Here is a 21,906-nt window from a genome sequence, read left to right as displayed (position 1 = left end):
ATATTTGAAATTGGCGCCATAGCTGTGGAGAAAGTTGAGAAAGTTCTACATTCCTACAACACCCAGCATACATTGCGGCCCTCCCTCTGAAAGGAACGGCCCAGCGAGAGACGCTGGAGTGAAATACTACCGTTTCGCCGCAGGCAACGACTTAGAGCGGTACAGAATCTGAAATACGAAGAGAATATACCGTTTGATCGTCTAAAAAAATCTTCAGGTCTGCAGTCTACATTTCAAACTTGACAATTTTGAACGTGTCCTAGATTGAGGAAGTCTCGTTTAGCAAGCTAGGTTTTACACAACCCATTAGAGAAGCGGATAGCGTCCTCCAAAGGCACAGAGCGAAATTGCATTTTTTTCCTACCATAATGGCATTAGCTCCCCATAATAGCATGATAGGACTGAGGTTGAAAATTGGCGAACTGGCCCTTTAACAGACATTTATTTAAATTAAAATCTTCGAAATTATCACTTTAAATTTGTCACTTTTAAATTACTGAATGAATTAAGACTGAGTGAAATGCTTAAACCTTATTCTTGTTGTTGCTTCTCTCTTTTAAAGGCGTTTAAAAAACAGCAAGACGGCCACAGAGGGTCCTCGCTACCTGTTCAGAGGGCGAATCAACACGGAGGTGATGGAGGTGGAGAATGTGGACGATGGCACGGGTGAGTGTTCCTGTCAAAAGATATGACATTTATTTTGGGCAAATAAAAGTTGAGCTTCAGCACTGCTGGCAGCAGGGTTTAAAAAATGTGCTATTATATCCCACACAGGAATTTTGACAACATACTCCTTGGCTTGAGTTGGTGTTTCACTGTGAGATTTTTACACTCGGATCACAGATGGAAAAATAAGATTTACCTATAAAATTTCATAGACCTCTATAGTTACATATCATCGGGGCTGTGCTGCAGCTAGTGCTCGTTGAACTGGAGCTCTTGTGTCTCTTGGCCTCACTCAGCCGCTGATTATCATTTATATTTGTAGAAGCCATCATTTCCTCTCCAGCGGACCTGGATGGGCAGTAATATCGGGTGTTTTCGGTGAGAGATGGATGGAGGGGGAGAGACAGGATAAACACGCGAGACATGCGGCGGTGCAGAAACTCTTGGGTGTTCTGCACCACAGGCAGGAGATCTCAATCTGAAATCCGGCGCCACAGGAGTATTTTAGCTCAGATTCCTACGCTATGAAAGCACCATGACTTTTTCCCAGGCACACACTTTGCCTGCCTGAGGTTGAAAAACGCCCTGGAGGCATACCATACAACGGACACCACACTGTAGATGCTTTTAGACGTGATTGTAATTGATGATTGTTATGGTTTTGTTACACACTGAGAGGGAGAAAATCAGACTCAAAGGTATTTAAAGCTTTCTGTAACGGTCAAGAGTTCATTTCCATGTACTCACCTTTTTCTTTACATTCACTTCATCTATATTTCAGCATAGGTGGTGAATCACAAGTAGCCGCCAGCTTTGGGGGAGTTATCTGTATGCTCAGTGGTAAATAATGCTGATGGATGGTTCTTTCTCTGCATGTGTGTCCCCTCATTTATCTCATTAAAGGAGAAGAGCGATAATCAATGAAGAACTCAATAGAGAGGCCATGAGAGCCCTCACTGGAGCTGGAAAAATGAGTCTAGAGTCAGTGTTTGAAGATCAATTACGTTATCCTCAGACGTTTTATAATGGATGTTGTTTTTGGAAAATAAACCACCAAACTGTGTGTATTAAAAAAGTCTTATTTCATCAGATAATGTGCTGTCTTCTCTGTAGATTTCCTGTTTGAGCTCTAGTGTTGCTTCTTTTCCTTAAAGTAAATCATTAGAGTTGAGGTTAATGTTATTGCCATGTTAAATGCGGTAACTCTTGTTTACTGTGAGCCCAACTCCCCAACGACTGATTGACGACCAGAGGTGTAAAGAGTACTGAAATATTCTACTCAGCTAGAAGTACCACTACTTGACTGAAATTGTACTCAAGTAAAAGTAAAAGTAGTTCACTTAAAAAGTACTCAAAGTGAAAGTTACATAGTTACTTTCCCACCCCGCTGATTTTTATAATTAACAAATGTTGCCATGGTTACTGTACCTTATGGGCCCTATGTTTACATGTTTTGGTGTCAAAATGACAAGAGATGGACCTTATGTTAAGAGTAAGATCCTTTGTTTAACCAGGAACAGCAGTTCTATAGCTCTCTTTGTAGCCACCAGACTCCATTGACAAAAACAGTAATTTTACCTTGCAGAACAGGGGAGTTGCTGATGGTCCTCAGCTGCCTCGATCTGTTAGTTTGTTTGTGTTATTGTGTGGGGTTTTAAAGGGGGGGTGTTATGCTAATTTCAAGCTTTATATTTGACTTCATTCTGTGATACCTGTGGAGTAGCTTAGCATAATTTACAAGTTAAAAAAACTCAAGCCCTCAATATGGCCTCTGCCTGAAACGACTCAGTCAGCTCTGTCCCTTTAAGAAACCCCGCCCCTACAAGCCTGCTTTCTTCTGATTGGCCAGCTTTCCGAAGCCTGCTGAGGCTGCACATTGTGACATCATTAAGTGCAGCGTGTAGGAAAAACTTTGTAAAACCTGGCGTTCAAAGCAGCCTGCAGACTGAGCTGAGAAGCCTGGGAATTACTCCCAACTTACTTTTAACTACAGATTTGAAACTTCACCCACGTTTCGTATGAACATCCAACATTATATATATATGTCTTAAAATACAACACAGCATTGCTTTAAAGGGTTTTTCGATTCGAACTTACCTGTGTTACGACATTAAACAAGGCAGCACTAAACCAGCAAGTCTTGTGTTATGTAAGACAAAATGACTGTTTTTATTAATGGAGTCTGGTGGCTTTGAAGAGAGCGATCTAATGGCTGTTTCTGATTAAACAAAACACTTCCTTCAGTCTGTGTCAAAGATGGTGATTTCTCCGCACTCTTTTCTGTCCCATTCATGGTACACTACATGACGTTATGTGTCCGGCCCGGGTAGTTGCAGCCCAGCTCTCCTTCTTCGCTTCGGACTCAGTGAAAATCAATCGCGATGCAGGACACTTTAATCTGATTGGCCTGTTTTTGATGCGATGCATTTGATTGATGTCTGGTCCAAGTCAGTTTTTCTTTCTAGCTCGTAATATCTGTCGATAAATATTTTACTCAGTATTGGATTCATTTAAATCATAAAACTACTAAATGAAAAATACTCAAAAAAGTTAAAGTACACAAAAAAAGCTACTCAATTACAGTAACGTGAGTACTTGTAAATCCTTACTTCTACCTCTGTTGACCTCGGTTGAAAGCACGAATCACTACTCTCAGCCTAAATAAGTCAAAAAAGAAGATTTGTGTTGTTCCACCCCTTCGCGAGGAGAGGGCTCTATAAAACTAGCCAACTCTTCTCTCTCTGTGCTCTCCTCTTCCTCCGCTTCACAGCTGACTACCACAGCAGCGGGAACATAGTAAACAACGGCTGGAAGATCCACAACACGGCCAAGAACAAGTGGTTTGTCTGCATGGCCAAGACCCCGGAGGAGAAGCAGGAGTGGCTGGAGGCCATCATGAAGGAGAGGGAGCGCAGGAAAAGTAAGAAGGCGCTTTGGTGTATCGGTATCAGGGTGGGGGTCTGTGTACTTTTAATGCAGTCAGTTTGGGGAACTCATTTCCCGTGTAGTTTTTTTTCTTCTCAGCATCTGTCTTGAATCAAATAACTGAGAATATATGCTGTGTGTGGGGAAATCAATACAGAACTACTATACCTGGATAATTGAAAAAGTTAGCCCAGATAAGGCGTGGGATGTTTATCTAAGAGTAAGAGACACAGCTAATAATGCAGTACTGTGGTGCCTTTTCTTGCAGATTTATGCGTATGAAAAGAGAGTTTGTTACTCCCACAAAGAAAGTGCAGAGTGAAAACTATTTTCTGTTTCTATTTCACTCATTTTGGGATTGCATACAAGATCAAATCTTCAAAGTGTCCGACATGAACCCTTGCCTAAGACCATAAGCACAGACACTCAAAGGCACTGCTGATTATCCTGTGAAATAAGGAGACATTACCCCCCTCCCGCTCTTCTCTTCTGCACAGGTCTCAGGCTCGGCATGGAGCAGGACACGTGGGTGATGGTGTCAGAGAAAGGAGAGAAGCTCTACCACCTCATGACGAAGGGCAACCTCATTAAGGACCGGAAACGCAAGCTAACCACCTTCCCCAAGTGCTTCCTGGGAAGGTGAGATTCTCGCCACACATCGCGACACTTTGGTTGATCCTGTGAGGAAGCTGCAGAGTGTTTCCTCTCTGCCACATCGGTGTGACTGTGTGGGAGTATGTGTGCGTCAAACGATTCTGAGATTAAGCAGAATGAATATCTAATTCTGTCCTTCAGATCTTTACATGTGTACTTCTACAGAGTCTAGTGAGCAATGTTAGCACCTATAGTGTATGATCGTATCTTCAGAGCAGATTACACACAACGCTTTAGTGATACGGATCAAATTCTCCGACCCTGCTTTGATTTTAAAATTGGCGAGGATTTCTAAAGTCAGCAGCTGGGAGGGAAGAAAGCAACTGTGCTTTTTAGTTCAGAAGCCTGTGTGTTATGTATATCCGCAGTCTCAGTCATGGGAAAATCAAATCCAGCCAGATTTAGCCCATGAATCTTATTTAAGGATTATTGGTGTGGTGTCTGGGGACGGATCGGCCATTGAATGCAGGTCATAAATCAAAGGGAGATATCCCTGTGCCGCTCAGCTGACTGCTCGCTCTCTCCCCTCGCCCATGTTAGATTACAATAAGCTCTCTGCGGAGGAATCAGTGAGCTAACTGCAGTGGAGGGCCCATGATGCCAGAGGGCAGCTGTTCATCGGTTCATGTCCTTGAGCTTTCCCGGCTATGCCAGCTCGCTTTTTATGTTGACTTGAAACAAGTCTAAACATGTCTTTTTTCCCTCCGATTGCTGATAGATGAGGGCATTTACTGTAAAGTACGACTTAATCAAAACCTCGTCCTTGAGCTATTTTAGGCATGCATGAGTTGATGCCCCCATTTCTGTATTTTGCTTTCATCTTATAAGATGTAGACGTCCTGCTGTGAAATCAGTTGGTGAAAAAGTTGGTTTAATCCTGTGAATAAGGTATCATAAACTCTGGATCTCCTTTCATTTACTCCAAACTCCAATTCCTGATGATAGATGAGGACCAGAAGCATGTGATCCTCAAATTACCTGCCATGATTTAATGTATTTTTCATTCAGCCGCAAAGCTTTCTACTGAAAACCTAATGGCATATCACACCTCTTGATCTCCTCACTTTGGAAAGCGTAAAAACCTGTAACCTCAATTCTACGGTTCGTTCCTCACATTCAACTCAAGTTACCCTCTATGCCATAATGTTCTCCCCACTTTGTCGACACACTGTGAGACTGAAGAGGTGACGAAGCTGGATGAGTATAATAAAATCAGCAAACATCTGGATGCTGCCAAAGAGCTCCCCATGTTGTGTGTGACCACACAAGTCTTTATAGAGTGATGACACTAGAGGAGTTTAAAAAGAGTTAGAAATCAAATTAAATAGTTTCACAAGTCTTGGTTGGATGTTATTTAAACAATGCTCCTATCTTGACTCTTGAAATCCCAGAACAAATTTCCCTTGTAAACACCAGACTGCGTTTCAGAATGAGCCATGTTTTCCATTTGTTTTCCGTTTTTACAGAGATGTTCTGACTGGTAATAATCACACTGAAAATCAGCAGAGCTTAAAAAGTCATTTAAAAAAAATCCCTGTTATTTTAAAAGCATTGAGAAAGAAGCAAAAAAACGACCAAAAAGTTCAATTGGACATACTTGTGGCCATGTTACACGGCATGGTGGTTTGGAATGAGGGGTTACTTTCTCCTTTGGTCCACGCAGACAACACCAGATCCCTCGTGGTCTGGAGGAGGAATGGATCTGTCAGCTAAAAAGATTAAAAGGATCAAAAGATGGTAGTATGTGGGAATTTTATTGAGTCTGATGAGATCGTATGATGAGAAAGCAGCTCAGAGAAGCTCCTTTTTGAAACCTATCCTTCTTTATACAACTTGGCTAACACCTGGATGACCACTTGCGGGTGAAAAGACATCTCTGTACTTCCCCTGTCTGTGATGATTTTGGAGAGGATTACATGTAGGCGTAATTGGTGAATTGGAACCAGGATGGTGTGTCCCTGATGAAAGCCTCAACTTAGCCCACTCCTTCCATTGTGAAATGCTTTTATTCTCTTTCTGCACCTCCCCTTTCCTCTGTTTGATTTTTTTTTAAGGCTAAAGGCTGAACTCCAACTCCTCCCCTTTAAACGGTACAATCGTATGTGGTTTAGTCCCTGTGACAGTGTAATTCATCAAAGAAAATGTGTGTGACAGCCACCTAGCGTGCAGTCATCATCCAATTTAAAGTTGGAATAAGCAGTAAAACAAAAGGAAGTTCACAGTGTTAGTCTTTTCTACATTTGGCAGACAATAGTGTCTGCTTGTTGTGATGGATGTTGATAAAAGGCCTTGAAAAGAGCGCAACGAAAAGGTTTGACATGCAGTTAGAAATGCCCTTTGTGTTTGTCAGCCACTGCTCTTCTTTGTGACAAGGAATAAACCTTTTGCTCTTTCAGCATAGACAAGTGACAAATGTAAGCTGAATAGACAGGCTGCTGCTTTTGCTGCATGTAGATAGAGACAGCATTTAATAAAACCAACAGGGAGATAACCAGTACATCAGTTAATATACTGTACTGATCATCTATGAAAGTAAAGACTGTTTAGAATTTTGTTAATGTCTTTTTGTGACATAGAAAGTTTGATATTTTAAAGATTTATTCCACTCTCAAGTCTATATAATAAACATTTAGCTAGGGCCAGGCATAGCTAGCTAGCTTAAAATTAGCACGAAGACCGAAAACAAGGAAAGCTAGCATGTCTCTGTCTGAACACTAATATTTAATAAATACATACAGTTGACAGAAACCTTTTCAATTTTATGCTTAGTTTTTTTTGTGTTAATAAGAAATAAGATGTCACATAATAAGTGATCTTTAGAGGTACTTTTTAGCATATCTTGTACTAGCATGGAATGGTACCATGCTAGCTGTTTCCCTTAGTCATTAGGCTAGCTAAGCTAACAGGCTACTGGCTGTAGCTCCATTTTTAGAAGACTGACGTGGTTATCAATCTTCTCATCTAACTATCGTCAAGAAAGCGAATATGGTTGCCTAAAATGTGAAACTACTGCCGTCTTAAAGCCCTTAAGAACTTGGTTTTATATAAGTATTTCTCTGTTGTATTGGCATTTTTGTGAGAACATTTGAGCAGCACTGAACATTTGGTTCGGAAAACTGTCATAGGTACTATTAATTACATGTTTCACAGTAAACAGCTTAGCTAGTTTCTTCAAAAGTCTGTCGTCATATTTTAGATATCTTATTAGTGCAGGGACCTTGTGTTTTTTGTGTTTATTGCCCGTGTGTGACCCTTCTCTGCTCGAGGCTATGAGAACCGCATAGTCCAAACTTTCAGGGTGTTTTTCCTTCCATGGTTTAGGTACAGAGGTTAACAAACTGACATTGTTATGGAGTTTTTATAGAGTGTTTTTCCCCTGTGGTCGGTTGCGGAGAGAAAGGACGCCAGGGATGAGTGGTTACAGAGTGTAAAATGTTGGACGGATAGAGAAAGGAGGAAGTGGAGGTGGGGGGGGTTTGGCTCGACGATGACACCAGACCACCTCCGTCAGGGCCTGGAAGTAAAATCCACAGAATTCCAGCGGTGCTGCTGGCCATGTTTGTTTGTTTTTCTATGGGTCAGACATAGAAAGAGTAATCAGATACGCTACTGGTTTTCTGCATACCCTCTCTCTCTTTCTGTGTGTATTTTCTCCTCTTACTCTCTCTCTGAGTCACTAAATTATGGAGAATTATCCCATTTAGCTTTTTTTTGGCCATCACAAGATCTGACGCTGTGTTTCTTGTTTTGGCGATTGGTTTGTTTTCCCAACCCGCTTCTAAGTGACGCTGAACAAAAATTAACTTGCATTTTCCATCATGAACTTCACAAGATACAATTAAATCCTTCGTTTTACATGGTAAGTCTTAAATAAATAAAGTTACACTAGAAATAACACCCAAACTGAAGCATGCTGGTTGTTTTAACAAACACATGTGGCCCCAAAGAGTAAATAAATCCTCCCTCTTCATCCGGATAGTGTTTGTTCCCTCACTCACATCGATTTAGAGTAAATGTTGTTTGTGGCAAGTTGTAGAGGTTCTCCGTAATGATGGCAAAGGCCAGAACTTTTTCTCTATTGACAGATTATCAAGAGTAAATCCAAAGCTCCCCCCACTGATCACACACATCCTCCTTTAAAGAGGTTTTGAATTTCCCATGGGGGATTTGTGGGTGTTTTTTGTGTTATCCCTGAGCGACTTTGTGTGTTATTTTGCTCATGTTCTCTTTTGTGTGTCCCCAGTGAGTTTGTGTCTTGGCTGATGGAAATCGGTGAAACAGGCAACCCAGAGGAAGGGGTTCACCTGGGTCAAGCTCTGCTGGAGAATGGCATCATCCACCATGGTTAGTTCCCACAATTTATCCTTCCTCTACTCCAACTCCAACATTTTCTGTTCCATATCTTTAAATAAATCTACTAGTCTAATTTACTTTGTGCTGCATGATTAAGAGCTTGCAAATGCCTGCCATTTCCCCACCTAACCTCTGCTTTTCCAGTGAATGTTCCTCATTCAACAAGCAGTTTCACAACACTTTCACTCCCTGGCGTGCGCCTACATTGCAAATGCAGCTGTTTTATTTATATCTTAGCAGGTGTCCCATTTAAACCCTCCCCTGACACAATGTTTAGGTAAGGGATTGTAACTATTAATCTCTTCTTGCGGTAATGTTTCTGTTATATTTGCTCACTGGGCTGTTCTGTGGCTTTGGCTAACAACAAGTGTATTTCCTGCATGAGGCTTAAGCTGGCTAACTCTTTGCATTCATACCAAATGGTGCAGTCTGCTCTGCATGTCTTTTTTCCTCAAAAGAGTAGGGCCCCGAGCCAAGTTGTAACTTAAATCACTCTGGGGATGCTTTATTGCTTCTCACAGAGAAATGAGATTGGGCTGTGGAGCTGGTCCTGACAGAGAGGAATAGCTCGGAGCCCCTGTGTGCGCTCTCTCAGTGCAGTTAGAAGTCCCCATGTGAAAAACGATAGAATATCTTTTCATAAAAACATTTAATGGAACCCGCGCGGCTGCAGCCAAGAATACAGAGCCGACTGTTATTACTGTTAGGAGGGTCCTTGACAGAGTCCCCTAAAGCAAGGGGAGCTCGAGCAGCTGTGTTATCTGTGACCACTCTGTATGAGTCTTCCTCTTGTCTGGAAAGCTTCTTTCACCACGCAGCGCTGCTTGGCTTGAATATGTTTTTAAACCTCTTATGCTTTTGAATTTGAAGCGAGATGAATAATGCTCCCTCAGGGGTTTGAGACTTTTTCGCTTGTTTCCTTTTTCATTCTGGCACCTCTCCGTCTGAAACCTCCTCATGTTTAAAATTGCATTTTCAGTCACAGACAAACACCAGTTCAAGCCTGAGCCTGTCCTGTACCGCTTCCGCTACGATGATGGCACCTACCACCCCAGAAGTGACATGCATGATGTCATATCGAAGGTAAAAACTGTGCAAAAGTAAAGCATAAAACCTAATATACATCACATTTAACGCACCTTTCTCTCTTCTTTTTCTCAGGGTGTTCGTCTCTTCTGCCGCCTTCACAGCCTCTTCACTCCTGTCATCAGGTAGGCGGCCATTCCCCTTTCCACTCCTTTGCAACCCAGCCAGGTGGGGCTCCAGTAGCTCAGCATCTGGCTCTTCCTCCTAAAAATAGCTCCACCTCCCAGAGTGAAGGGGAGAAATATCACAGAGACTATGAGCTCATTGTCTTAAAAGAGCAGCTGACTTAAGAGGAGTTGGCACAGATGGTGATGGAGTGAGACGGGGCCTGTGGGCGATGGAGTTGGCAGGTTTTATCTGCCTGGTCTCAAAACACAGATGTGGTGAGGAAGATTGAATCAGATGTTACAAGTACTTTGAGAACATTTGGGACAGCATTAACACTGATAAATGTCCCTTACTGCTTTCGTGATTTCATTTTCAGCATTTAACGGCCTGTAAGTTTAGTAAACAATATGACAGAGAGACATGGTTTCTCTTAAAGGAGGGGGGGGTTATTATGCTTACTTAAAGCCTCATATTTCACTCTGTGATACCTGTGGAGTAGCTTAGCATAATTTATAGTAAAAAAAAAAATCCTAATTTTTCTCACCCTGGTGCTCTGTGCAGGCCCTCATACATCCTCTGCCTGAAACGACTCAGTCTCTCAGACTCTGTCCCTTTAAGAAACCCCGCCCCTACAAGCCCACTTTCTTCTGATTGGCCAGCTCTCCGGAGCCTGCTGAGGCGGTACTCTGTGACATCACAAGCTGCAGTGTGTAGTAAAGCTTTGTGAAACCTGGCGTTCAAAGCAGCCTGAGCTGAGAAGCCTGGGGATTACTCCAACATACTTTTACCTACACCTCTTTAACTCAAGCTTCACTTACTTGCTTTTTCTGGAGCTTTAAACCCACCAGATGATTCTTTTCAGTGGGAAATTTCATCCTCTATCGTACAGTTAACATTGATATAAAAAAGTACCCACCTATCACTTCTTCAGGCCCTTTCTGGAACTTTCAACCGCATCACATGGTCTTCATCAGCAGGAAAGGTTGTTCCTCGCTGCAGAATTCAATACCAACACAGATGAAAAGTCCCAAAAAAACGATGGATGAAATTAAACCTCTAATGAACTTGCTTGCCATCCCTAACCCTCTGATGAAGACTTTGTAATACGTGTAAAAGCTCAGAAAATGTTCTTCCCCTGTTTCTAATTTCAAACCAATAGGTGATTTATTTTCCTTTGTTGAGCGATTCGACTCTATGTTTGGGTCACATGGTTCAGGCCAATACATCACAGGCACAAATAGCTTCGTTTCTTTTTTTAAGACTTTTTCTGGGGGCTTTCATTTACAATACACAGGTCTTACACTTTTCACTGAGTGTGGCCGACAGCGTATTGATCCCATGCTCTGAAAGGCCTGACACAGAGTTGTGCTGCTGGAGAAAAGCATTGATTTCAATTCGTCAGCATACAACATGATGCAAAGTGGCCATTCTGGTATCAGAAGTTCAGCAGTGTTGTTTTAAAAGTTTCATTACAGAAAAAAGGCATTTCTGGTTGCCTTAATATTACATCAGAGATACACTTGAAATAACAAAGGTAAGTTCAGTCTTTAAGAGGGGGTGTTATGCTGTTTCACATTTTAAGACATATATATATATAATGTTACAATGTTGGATGTCCAGACTAAACAGGGGTGAAGTTTAAAATCTGTAGGTAAAAGTATGTTGGAGTAATCCCCATGCTTCTCAGCTCAGCCTGCAGGCTGCTGTGAACGCCAGGTTTAATACTGTTTTTCTAGACTTGTGATGTCACAAAGTGCAGCCTCAGCAGGCTTCAGAGAGCTGGCCAATCAGAATCAAGTAGGCTTGTAGGGGCGGGATTTCTGAGCTGACTGAGCCGCAGAGGCTGTATGAGGGCCTGTACAGAGCACCAGTGTGAGAAAAATTAGGATTTTTTTTTACTGTAAATTATGCTAAGCTACTCCACAGGTATCACAGATTGAAATATGAAGCTTGAAATTAGCCCCCTTTAAAGTTTGTTATTGTGGGTAATCAGTGTAAATGAGTGTAAGCAGGAACCCATAAAATAGTCCCCTGAACCAAAATGCCAAACAGGTGTTTTCTTAAACACTTTGGCACATCTTTGTCCAACAGACCAATCTGGTTTTATAGGAGTTATTTGCTGCCATGCTTTGGTTTTTGGTGCTGAACACTTTGAACAGTGTTTGAGGTTGAGGCTGCTAATGTGTTTCACCGCAAAGCACCAAATCAAGTTTGCCAGTTTATGCTGGATTTCAAATAGCCCGATGAAAAGCTTTAATTTCACACCTATAAAACTCTGCCTCAGCTGGAGGAGACAAACTGATCCTCTATGTATTCGGGCATAAAAGCTTTTCCTGCATTTGGTCCAGCTACTGCAAAGCCTGAAGGGTGATTTTGTGTGTCAGCATTCAGTCCATTGGCGTTTGTATTGAGGCCAAACCTCTTGACGTAAGAACTCTAGTCAGTGTACTAGAGCAGTGCGCAGTTAGCCGGCATATCTGTGTAGTGTGTTTTCACCGAGCGCTCAGGACAATGCATCACAGGGCCTGGGAATGCCAGAGTTTAATTGGAGCAAGCAGCCCTTGCCTAATTAGGTATAATTTCCTGGCAGAGCGACAGAGATGAAGTGAAGGGGGCCTATATTACACAACCCCCTGCACCCCTATAGAGCTTCTGCATCCGTCTCACTCTTCCGCCTTCCTACATGAATCCATCCACTCCAGGGGATCTGATTACACAGTTTGAAACCTCCGCTATAGGCTAATACTGTGTAGACGAAGTTCAACGTTTAATAATGCAAAGAGGATAATTTCTCGAACTCCACGCAGAGACAGAAGGTCACTCATAAATTATCTTCACACAAGTTGGAAAAACTAAACTGGCATTTTAGTTCAGCGGATGAGAAAAATCGACAAGCTCTCCTCATTATGCTCATGGCTCCTTCAGAAACTCAATATTTCTGCATGCGTGTGTAGCTTTTCAAAATAAATGTACTTGAGTAATTTATCAGGACTTTAACAGCTGATTAAAGCTTGAACTTTCAGCATCCTTTGCGAAATTTATTCCAAAGAAAGCTTTAAAAAATGTAACATTTGCCTTCATCAATTTAACGGCGACTGGATGTCAAGACAAACTTTCCTCTTTGGACAGCGAGTTAAAAACCACCTCTCTGACCTTTCCCTCTGTTACTCCTCAAACTGCTGTTTCTTCATGCCAGACATATGGCTGCCCACCGGACCGCTGTTTACCGCCCATTTTTCACTCTGACAGCCTCACTGTGCACCAGCCGCTGTAGCCCCAATCACCCTGTCTCTAGTATTCCATTCATTGTGAAAACAGGGGGCCTCTTGCATTTTGTGGTCCAAGTGGTTAATGCATGGCACGGCAGGGCAACAGGTTGATACCAACACAGAGACCAACACAGGCTGTCAAATCGAGTTACGCAACAGAACGTTCCATTGCGGAGGAAACAGGGCCGCACTCGGCCTCTCACGCCTCTCACTGTGAAGAGCTCCAGACAGCTGAGATTTGACTTTATCTTGGCCCACATGTCATGTTTGACTTGTCTCAACTGTGTGTGTGTGTGTGTATAAAACAGGCATGTGTGTGTGTGTGTGTGTCTGAGTGAGTGGTTGCATGTGGTGGAAGTGGTGGAGTGGTAAGTCACGGTGGTTCTGGACTTTCCCGGCCTGCAGCCCGGCCCCTGCTTGTCCCCGGGGAGGCCCCTGTGTTCATGGGAAAGTCACGGCTTAACTTCATAAAGGCATTTCTCGGGGTCTGCGCGGCCGAGAGTGGCAACACCAGACGAGCATGGGGCACCCCAGAGCCAAACACCGCAGGGGCCGTTACCAGCCGTGCTCGGAGGAATGCTGTTTTGCTGTCATCAGGTGTCAGAAAGTCACTTAGATTTATGATGCGAGTGCCAGAGCTTGAGAAGCGAGCACGCATTGATGACAGTGGGAATTATTAATCCTCTTTTAGGCATTGTGTTTAAATAGGCCGTGCAATCACTACTCTGCGTGCTCAACATATGAGTTAATTACAGTTTAAAGAGTTGAAAACAGAGCAAAGTTTTACTTTCCTCCCTTCTCACAAAGTTTTCTGTTTTTATGTCCAAACAGGGATAAGGACTACCATTTACGGACCTACAAATCAGTGGTGATGGCCAACAAGCTGATAGACTGGCTTATTGCACAGGTAAGCCAAATCCAAGTAATCACAATTAGTAACATAACTGATTACTTTCAATTACTTTTGGATTACTTCAATACTAAATCTGGAATTAAAGACAAGAGAAAATAAATTTCAATATTTCTGTAATGTGCGAATGGCCATTAATTAAGAGCGCTAATTATTCCCATTTAAATGTGCTATCTGCTGTTCACACTACTTCACACTCAAACTTCAAGTAAAATGGCGCAAACTTATTCAAGTCTGGGGCTTGTGTTTTTACCCACATCCCCATCACTAGAGTCACAAACTTTTTTTCAGTAGTAGTAGCAGAAAACGATTTTGAATTGGAATTCTGTGCAGCTAATGTTCGCGGTTGGTCTTACCTGTTAATGTTTCTTTAAAGTCGATGTCCTTGGATAATGACAGCCGGAAGGTAGAACTCGAACTGTACTACGATGTTGCTCCCATTTTCTCCTTTGAAGACAAAATGATGGAGAAAATTTCCACCCATTTTTTTCACCATAGGCCTCACGCCTTTGAGGAGCGGTGTTGTGAGAATTGTGTGTCATGAAGTGTCGTAACATGTGCGCGCAGGTGTGTGGTGTTATCAGAGACGGTCAGACTGGTGGTTTAGAAGTGAGACGCCAGCTGTTATAGGGCATTTTTTGTATTATATTGTCTTCATTTTAAAATGTATTTTAAAATTGTAATCCTGCCAGTAATCAATCATTTAATAAACGTATCTGTGATCTAATTACCTCTTTTTTTTCTTTGAATCTAACGGATACAGTTGCCTTTTTCTTGTATCCTAATTACGTAGCGCTCCCCAAGCCTGCCTGGCACACATCACCTTATCCTTAAAACAATGTGTCCAAAGCAAAGTATATTTTAAAAAGTATTATTAGCATTGTTTAACTTGGTTTCATACAAGCCTTGAGGCACATTGGATGTTTTTTTCTGGATGTCATATTTTGGGCCACTTCAAATGTGCAACAGAGGAAAAACACCGAGATAACAAAGCAATTCTTGCCATCAGACTTGAGGCCCTCGGCGAAGCCAAAAGGAAACGAAGAAAGAAAAGCAGAATTGATCTGACAGCGGAGCTTTATTGACTCTGACAGGAAGCTTTGAGGTTGACAGATTGATAGTCCTGTTCAGAATGACAACAAAAGAAATGAAACGTATACGGCCACCACCGCAGAATCAATGGCAGACACCGCATGTTTGTGTGTGTGCATATGTGTGCACGGTATCGTCCATATGAATGTGTTTGTAGAATCAGGGCTTCAAGAGCTGTCGCACTCTGCTGTCTAGACATGATTCTGGCCGTGTTGAAGATTGCTCTGTTGGCCTGGGGGCTTTCTGACTGAGGGACAAAGACAGGTGTTAGTGTGACATACTTCTAAGCATATGTCCTTTGTTCTGTCTCCCTTTGTACTTAATTTTCTCTCATCCTCTGTTGCTTCTCCTTGTCGAACTCACTTTATCCACTCTTAATGCTTTAATTGCTCTCTTTTCGTTTTTACACTCTTTCTCTTTCCCTTTCTTTTTCTCATGTCGTCTGCTGCAGGGAGACTGCAGAACCAGGGAGGAGGCATTGATTTTGGGGGTGGAGCTGTGCGACAATGGCTTCATGCATCACGGTACGACACCTTTCAAGTTCTGATCCTGACGTTCGCAAAGAGTGGAATCCTCTCCATCATTGTCTGAATCAGAGTTAGATGCTTTGGAAAACTGCGCAGAGGACACATTTAGCATCCTGTTTAGGAACACGACCACTCTTGATCTCTTTCCATCTCTACTCTTAATCTCTGTCACACTCGACGGGAATAGAACTTTTCCAGTCTTGTGAATGAATATGTATGTGTATGTGTTGAATTCATGCATACTATCATTACAGTACCGTCTTACTTGCACTTATGTAATGTGAAAGCTTGGCTGAAAACACTTTAATGTTTGTGTCAGTGCAAAATGTTCAGTAGCCATCGTCACCGCTTGTTTATGCGAGTTAACTCTGTGCATCCCTCGTGCCAAAATCCACATCATACACACTCGGGTATGAGTCACATCGTGTCTCCTCGAACCTCCATGATGTAACTGCACCAAGCTACCCGCAGTTCAAGCCTCACACTACAAATTACCAGCACTTTTATGGAACATAACAGCCCCAGCCCAGTAGACTTGCTTTCACTTCCACAGCCGTCAGGGTAATTTTACCGTTCGTGCCAGTAAGTTATTTGGCCTGACGATGCAGCTATTAAAACGATTGGCGCTACGTCTGATCTGGAGGGGAATGAAGTGAGGGAATGTTAGAAGGAAACTCTGTTTTTCCCCTCAGGGCTATTTTTCAGTTCAAAACAGAAAGTCTTGGTGAAGGTGTTTTGTTGCCATGGAGAGTAGGTTCATTCAAAAGTGATATTTTGGCACAGAAGTGGGGTCTCCCTTTCTCTCAGGGTGGGAATTTGTGCATTTGTGGATACATGGGTTGCTTACAGTGTTTAGATATTCTCCCTTTGGCATGTTACTGAAAATGTTTAAAACTCTTCCATCCATCCATTATTCATTCATTATCCTATACCGCTTTCCTGTTCAGGGTCTCTGGGAAAACGCCTCATTCTCGAAAGCACACGCCGAGGGTTGAATGCACCCCTCAGTGCGCGGTAGGGCAAATGCCATCTCAGTGCTCTGGTGCTCTGGTGCTCTGGTGCCATTTGCGCGTATTTAAATGAGTCGTTATGCAGACAATCGAGGCAAATTTGTGATGTCACAAAGTGCAGCGTGTAGAAAACACTGTGTGAAACCTGGTGTTCACAACAGCCTGCAGACTGAGCTGAGAAGCCTGGGGATTACTCCAACATACTTTTACCTACAGATTTGAAACTTCACCCACATTTAGTATAAACATCCAACATTGTAACATTATATATATGTCTTAAAATGTGAAACATACCCCCTCTTTAATGTTATGTCATACATTTCTTATAGGACTATTTTGCAGCTGATTTAGCATAAATCACAGTATACTAACCAATTTGTTTTTGCATTATAGAAATTTCTATGTATTTCCAAGGATCCAGTGGTTCCCCTTTATTTCCCTACAATTTGTCATGCCCTCATAATCATTGTCAGTGTTACTCAATAGTTTGAGGCATTGCAGTGCATACTTTCCGAGTCTAACCACTCTCCAAAATTGCAGTGCCATGAGAAACATAATATAACCCTGACAGAATTACTGCTGACTTGATTTTCACTGTGATGGATTGCGCAAAAAAAGTAGGTCTGTCTGATTTGTGTTCTGTTTAAATAAAAACAAGGCTACCTGGCACAGTGGAAAGTTTTCATCCAACAATCCAAAACTTTTGAAAATTGCCAGAAAAATGATTCGTACACGAACTTTAGTAGAGAATTTAAAGTTTTAAAACACATTGGCAATAAATATAATTATTAAGCTCTTTTCATTGTTACTGAAATTTGTTCGTTCATGACTTTGTTGCCCTTCAGTCTTGGAAAAGAGTGAATTCAAAGACGAGCCCTTGCTGTTTCGTTTCTTCGCTGATGAGGAGATGGAGGGTTCCAACACCAAACACAAACCCATGAAGCACGACCTGAAAATAGTCGAGAACGTCATCTCCAAGTCTCTGCTGGTGAGCTCTCAGCCTGTCTAATATCCTATTACTTTGCTTTTGTGTCGCCACATCTTAGAACAACCCAAAGTCACAGCAAGTCATTATGAAGCGCACAGCTGTGAGAAGGCAAAATCACAACACTGTAAAAAGTCTATTTTATACCTCAGTAAGCATTCTTTTCAGAGGAGTGAGCAAATACCAGCACGGCTGCTATCTGTCTGCACCAGTATCTGCTGCTGGTTGGTTTGTGTTTGTTCTCTGTGGAAATGTCTGGGTCTGCTGGCTGGGGATTTTGTTGATGGCCGATGTGTCGTTTTTTTTTCTTTTCAGATAAGGCCCAGTGATGGAGGCTACGGCTTTACGCTGGAAGAGAGGAACAGAGTCCCAATTATAAAGTCTGTGGAGAAGGGCTCCCCTGCAGAGGTGAGACCACACGTACAGAACATGTTGCAACATAACTGTAGTTTTTGTGTTTTTTAGCAATCCTACTGACAAGGGACACAAAGAGGAAAGAGGGAATCTCTAGTGGTGTTTCTCATTTAGCTGAGTAAGTTTATATAAAACTAGATGATGCAGCACAACTACTGTGACAGCTTCCAACATTCAGGACTCTCCAGTTCTGCCTGTAACCTTAAAGGAGCAACTTTTAAAATGGTAAAATCCACTGTCAGTCAAAGCTGGTGTTCTCTGTAATCGATAGAAGCAATAATATTTTAAATCAGCGCCATAGCTGTGGAGAAAGTTCTACAAACACCTCGTGGTTTTGCCCATTCTACATTCCTACAACACCCAGCGTGCATTGCGCCCCTCCCTCTGAAAGGAACGGTGCAGCGAGAGACGCTGGAGTGAAATACTACCTTTTCACTGCAGGCAATGGCTCAGAGCAGTACAGAATCTGAAATACGATGAGAATATACCGGTGGAATGTCTAAAAAAATCTTCAGGTCTGCAGTCTACATTTCAAACCTGACGATTTTGAACGAGACATGACATCGGAGGTGTGCGTCCTATATTGAGGAAGTGTAGTTTTGCAAGCTCCCTGGCCTCCACCAGATGATGCGTTTTACGTAGTCTGGCGGAGGTTTTCCAGGGCCCACTGAAGAAGCGGATAGCGTCATCCAAAGACAGAGTGAAATTGCATTTTTTTCCTACCAAAATGATGTTAGCTCCCCATAATAGCATGATAGGACTGAGGTTGAAAATCAACGAACTGGCCCTTTAATATCAGCGCTATCAAAACAAAACCAAGTCCAGATGGTTTGCAATTCTGAAATTGCACCAAAGTTGAATTACACATGAAAGCATGTGCACATTTCCCTTGTTTCTCCAAATCTACTGTGTGCAACACTTTTATTGAATTAATTGGTTTCAAAGATTTTATTGTGATTTAATTCTGACTGTTAAATTACTTCTCTGTTGTAACACAGCAGGGCCCAGAAAACCATGTGTGTTTTTGGCTTTATGTGGATCAGACTGTGGTTCAGTGCCTCCTCTTTGTATTGTAACACCATTCTGCTGGATTTGATTCTGTTTGCCAGAAGTTATTCTACAAAGCTGTGATGCCGACAGCCAGAGGAAGCCTTTTGTTGTCAAAATGCGGTTCAATAATCAGTCATAAGAAATATCAATCTCAAAGTGATTGCTCCAACACTGAACCTGCTTCCCGCTGATGAACACTGATTGCTGAAGCACATTCGTGCAGAAATAGAGCACATTAACAGGCGCCATATTTTGAGGTCTCCTTTGGTGCTTAGCTTTGATCTGATAGATGAAAATTGGGACTGAGGGGTTTGAAGACAAAATGTGATCAATCTGAGCACACGACCCATAATTCCCTCCAGCCCCGAAGTAGCTCTGAATGCGGAAGGTCTGGATTGCATCGAGACTGACGTTGTTTGCTTTTAAATATTCAATCTGGGACAAAGAAATCCACAAGCGGATCCAGCTGTGTGCTAAAGATAAAAGTTACCCCATGTTGTCTCTTATAACTTGGAGTGTGTATGCCTTCCTTTGTAATGTAAAAAATCCTGTTGCAATATTTATGTTTTTATTTCTTATTCTTATTCTGTGAAGATGGCGGGCCTGGAAGTGGGGAAGAAGTTGTTTGCCATAAATGGAGACCTGGTGTTCCTCAGGCCGTTCTCTGAAGTGGAAGTTCTCCTCAGGCAGTGTTTCAACAGCAAGGGACCCCTTAGGGTGCTGGTTAGCACCAAGCCAAGAGAGTAAGTCCCACCTGCAAAGCACTAGCAAACACATATTGTCCTCCTGTATCAGCCTGACTCTTCCCTTTCTCTTCTCCCCAGGACGGTGAAGATCCCAGACTCAGCTGAGGGGTTGGGTTTCCAGATTCGTGGCTTCGGTCCATCTGTGGTCCACGCTGTTGGGAGAGGTACGAGACCACCTTCTCTGTCTCTTGAGCTCAGAGCGGAAAAAGGCCTCCCATCACCTCTCTGTTATTGTGCCACAGCTGGCAAACATCTGCCACACCAGCCTTCACGAGCATGCGTGACTTGGCCACATTTCACTGCACTTTCCCTCCGTGTGGCTCCGCTGCTCGGTTAATAGTGCTGCAGAAACTGAGAATTATCTGGTTATCAGTCACTTTCCCAATCACGATAACTCCCATGTACCTATTCGCATTTTCTTGGTGATTCAGTGCCTCTGTGAGACGGAGAAGCACTCAGCATTTTTTCCTCCTCCTGAGCTGTTTTCTCCCAACACAGCATGTTTAGTGACAGCGCTATCAGAGCTGGCACAAGATAGGGTCCAATCCGAAAACAATCCGTGGCCTTGTCTGGCTGTTCTCAGGGGAATTGAATCTTGTTTTCTTCCTTAAGCAATCTAAGTGAGATAGCAGGGGAGAAATGTGCAGGGCTTGTTTGTGTGTGTGTGTGTGTGTGTGTGTGTGTGTGTGTGGTTGCCTGGGAGCCCTGCTGTGTGTGCTTTAAGTAGATGCTCTGATCCCCTGAGACAAAGCTGATGATGTAGAAGGTGTTTAATCCCTCAGATTGTCATAACAGCTGCTCTCTCCTGGTGTCTGAGGTCAAACAGGAGCAGGTAATACCAATTAGAGGCAGAGAAACTGAAAGAGAGCAGTTGAATAGATAGGTTTGTCATAAAACATTGTTTTAGGGGTCATTTCACTGTTATCTCATTGTTTTATATGGGCACTTCTGCTGCCATTCTGTTATACTGCGCTTTTTAATTATAAGTTTGCTGTCAATCACAGGGCCGACACATAGAGACAGACAACCTTTCACTCTCACATTCGGGCGATTCAGAGTCACCAATGAACCTAACGGCCATGTCTTTGATCTGTGGGAGGAAGCCGGAGGAGAACATGCTAACTCCACACAGAAAGGCCCCTTGCGTCCGATGATTGACAGCTCTGTTGACCAATACGGCTCCTTCAGCCGATCTGTTCAGGATTAGCAGAGTAGAGGAGGAACGATGAGAGGAAACGTAACTAGGACAATCACTACAGCCATTGAAGTTTTCATATCTGTGAACGTCTGCTTCAGACCAACACAAGAAGCTGTTCTGCTGTTAAATACGCTGGCATGCAGGATCTTTGCTGTTTTTTCGATAATTTCAGTGTGTGTATTTTTTAGCGAAAGTGGCCACAGCGGCTCCATCCACCGATCTCTGCTGCACAACTCTGGCTCTAAATGACGTCACCATCGCAAGATGGCAGCGCCTATCATGGGGGCTATTTTAGCTTCAATTTCATACAATGAGTAGATGGAGACGCTTCGTTCATCTATAGAGTCAGTGGTCCGAATCATGATCGAAATCAAGAACTGCCTAGCTCTAAGGCTGCAGCACTAACCACTGCACCACAGTTGCGCCCACTACACTGAGATTGTGATCTCAGTAAACATAATGCCATCTAAACCACAGAATGTTGACATTGTTATTTTCAGCTTGTAAACATGCTGGCGTTAGCATTTAGCCAAAAACGATGCTGTGCTTCGACTGCTAGCTTAGCTGTAGGCTCAGTTTTGCTTCCTGTTTAGCAGAATTGACAAGAACACTGATGCTTTAACAGCGATATATTTTTGTACTTATTCCAAAAAACGTGTTTTTTCTGTTGTCATTATGTAACACTACTTGTTTACTGGAGGTTTTTTCTGAAGAGAAACTTCCCGTATCTAAAACAAGGTGTGTAAACAGAGCTATTGCGTATATCAGTCTGTGATAGGAAGGCAAAACTCGATATAAATTGAAAAACATGAAGAGCCAAAACCCAATGATATAAATGTTATATTACTGTATCTTCTACCACAGTAGTTCCCTGCAGTCCAAGCAGTACGTATCATATCAGCCCTGTTGTTGT

General features: G+C 42.6%; 1 protein-coding gene across 3 annotated transcripts in view; it reads left to right on the top strand.

Moving 5' to 3' along the window:
• Positions 1-21,906, top strand: part of prex2 (phosphatidylinositol-3,4,5-trisphosphate-dependent Rac exchange factor 2) — a 105,438-nt gene that overhangs the window by 32,302 nt on the left and 51,230 nt on the right. For all 3 annotated transcript variants that reach the window (XR_011308560.1, XM_069667259.1, XM_069667258.1), the window contains exons 8-19: positions 563-666; positions 3,437-3,586; positions 4,089-4,230; positions 8,489-8,589; positions 9,578-9,681; positions 9,760-9,809; positions 13,893-13,968; positions 15,515-15,587; positions 17,446-17,588; positions 17,901-17,993; positions 19,644-19,792; positions 19,874-19,959. Coding sequence is in view for 2 of the 3 variants with exons in the window: in XM_069667259.1 (XP_069523360.1) it covers positions 563-666; positions 3,437-3,586; positions 4,089-4,230; positions 8,489-8,589; positions 9,578-9,681; positions 9,760-9,809; positions 13,893-13,968; positions 15,515-15,587; positions 17,446-17,588; positions 17,901-17,993; positions 19,644-19,792; positions 19,874-19,959 (1,271 nt within the window). In the remaining variant the exon portion in view is untranslated. The remainder of the gene's footprint in view (positions 1-562; positions 667-3,436; positions 3,587-4,088; positions 4,231-8,488; positions 8,590-9,577; positions 9,682-9,759; positions 9,810-13,892; positions 13,969-15,514; positions 15,588-17,445; positions 17,589-17,900; positions 17,994-19,643; positions 19,793-19,873; positions 19,960-21,906) is intronic.

The sequence above is a fragment of the Semicossyphus pulcher genome, unplaced genomic scaffold (assembly GCF_022749685.1).
Source record: "Semicossyphus pulcher isolate SPU_LCO1_2020_fin unplaced genomic scaffold, fSemPul1.0.p SCAF_18, whole genome shotgun sequence".
In the NCBI taxonomy this organism is placed as follows: Eukaryota; Metazoa; Chordata; class Actinopteri; order Labriformes; family Labridae; genus Semicossyphus; species Semicossyphus pulcher.
This window is presented reverse-complemented; position numbering and strand designations above follow the sequence as displayed.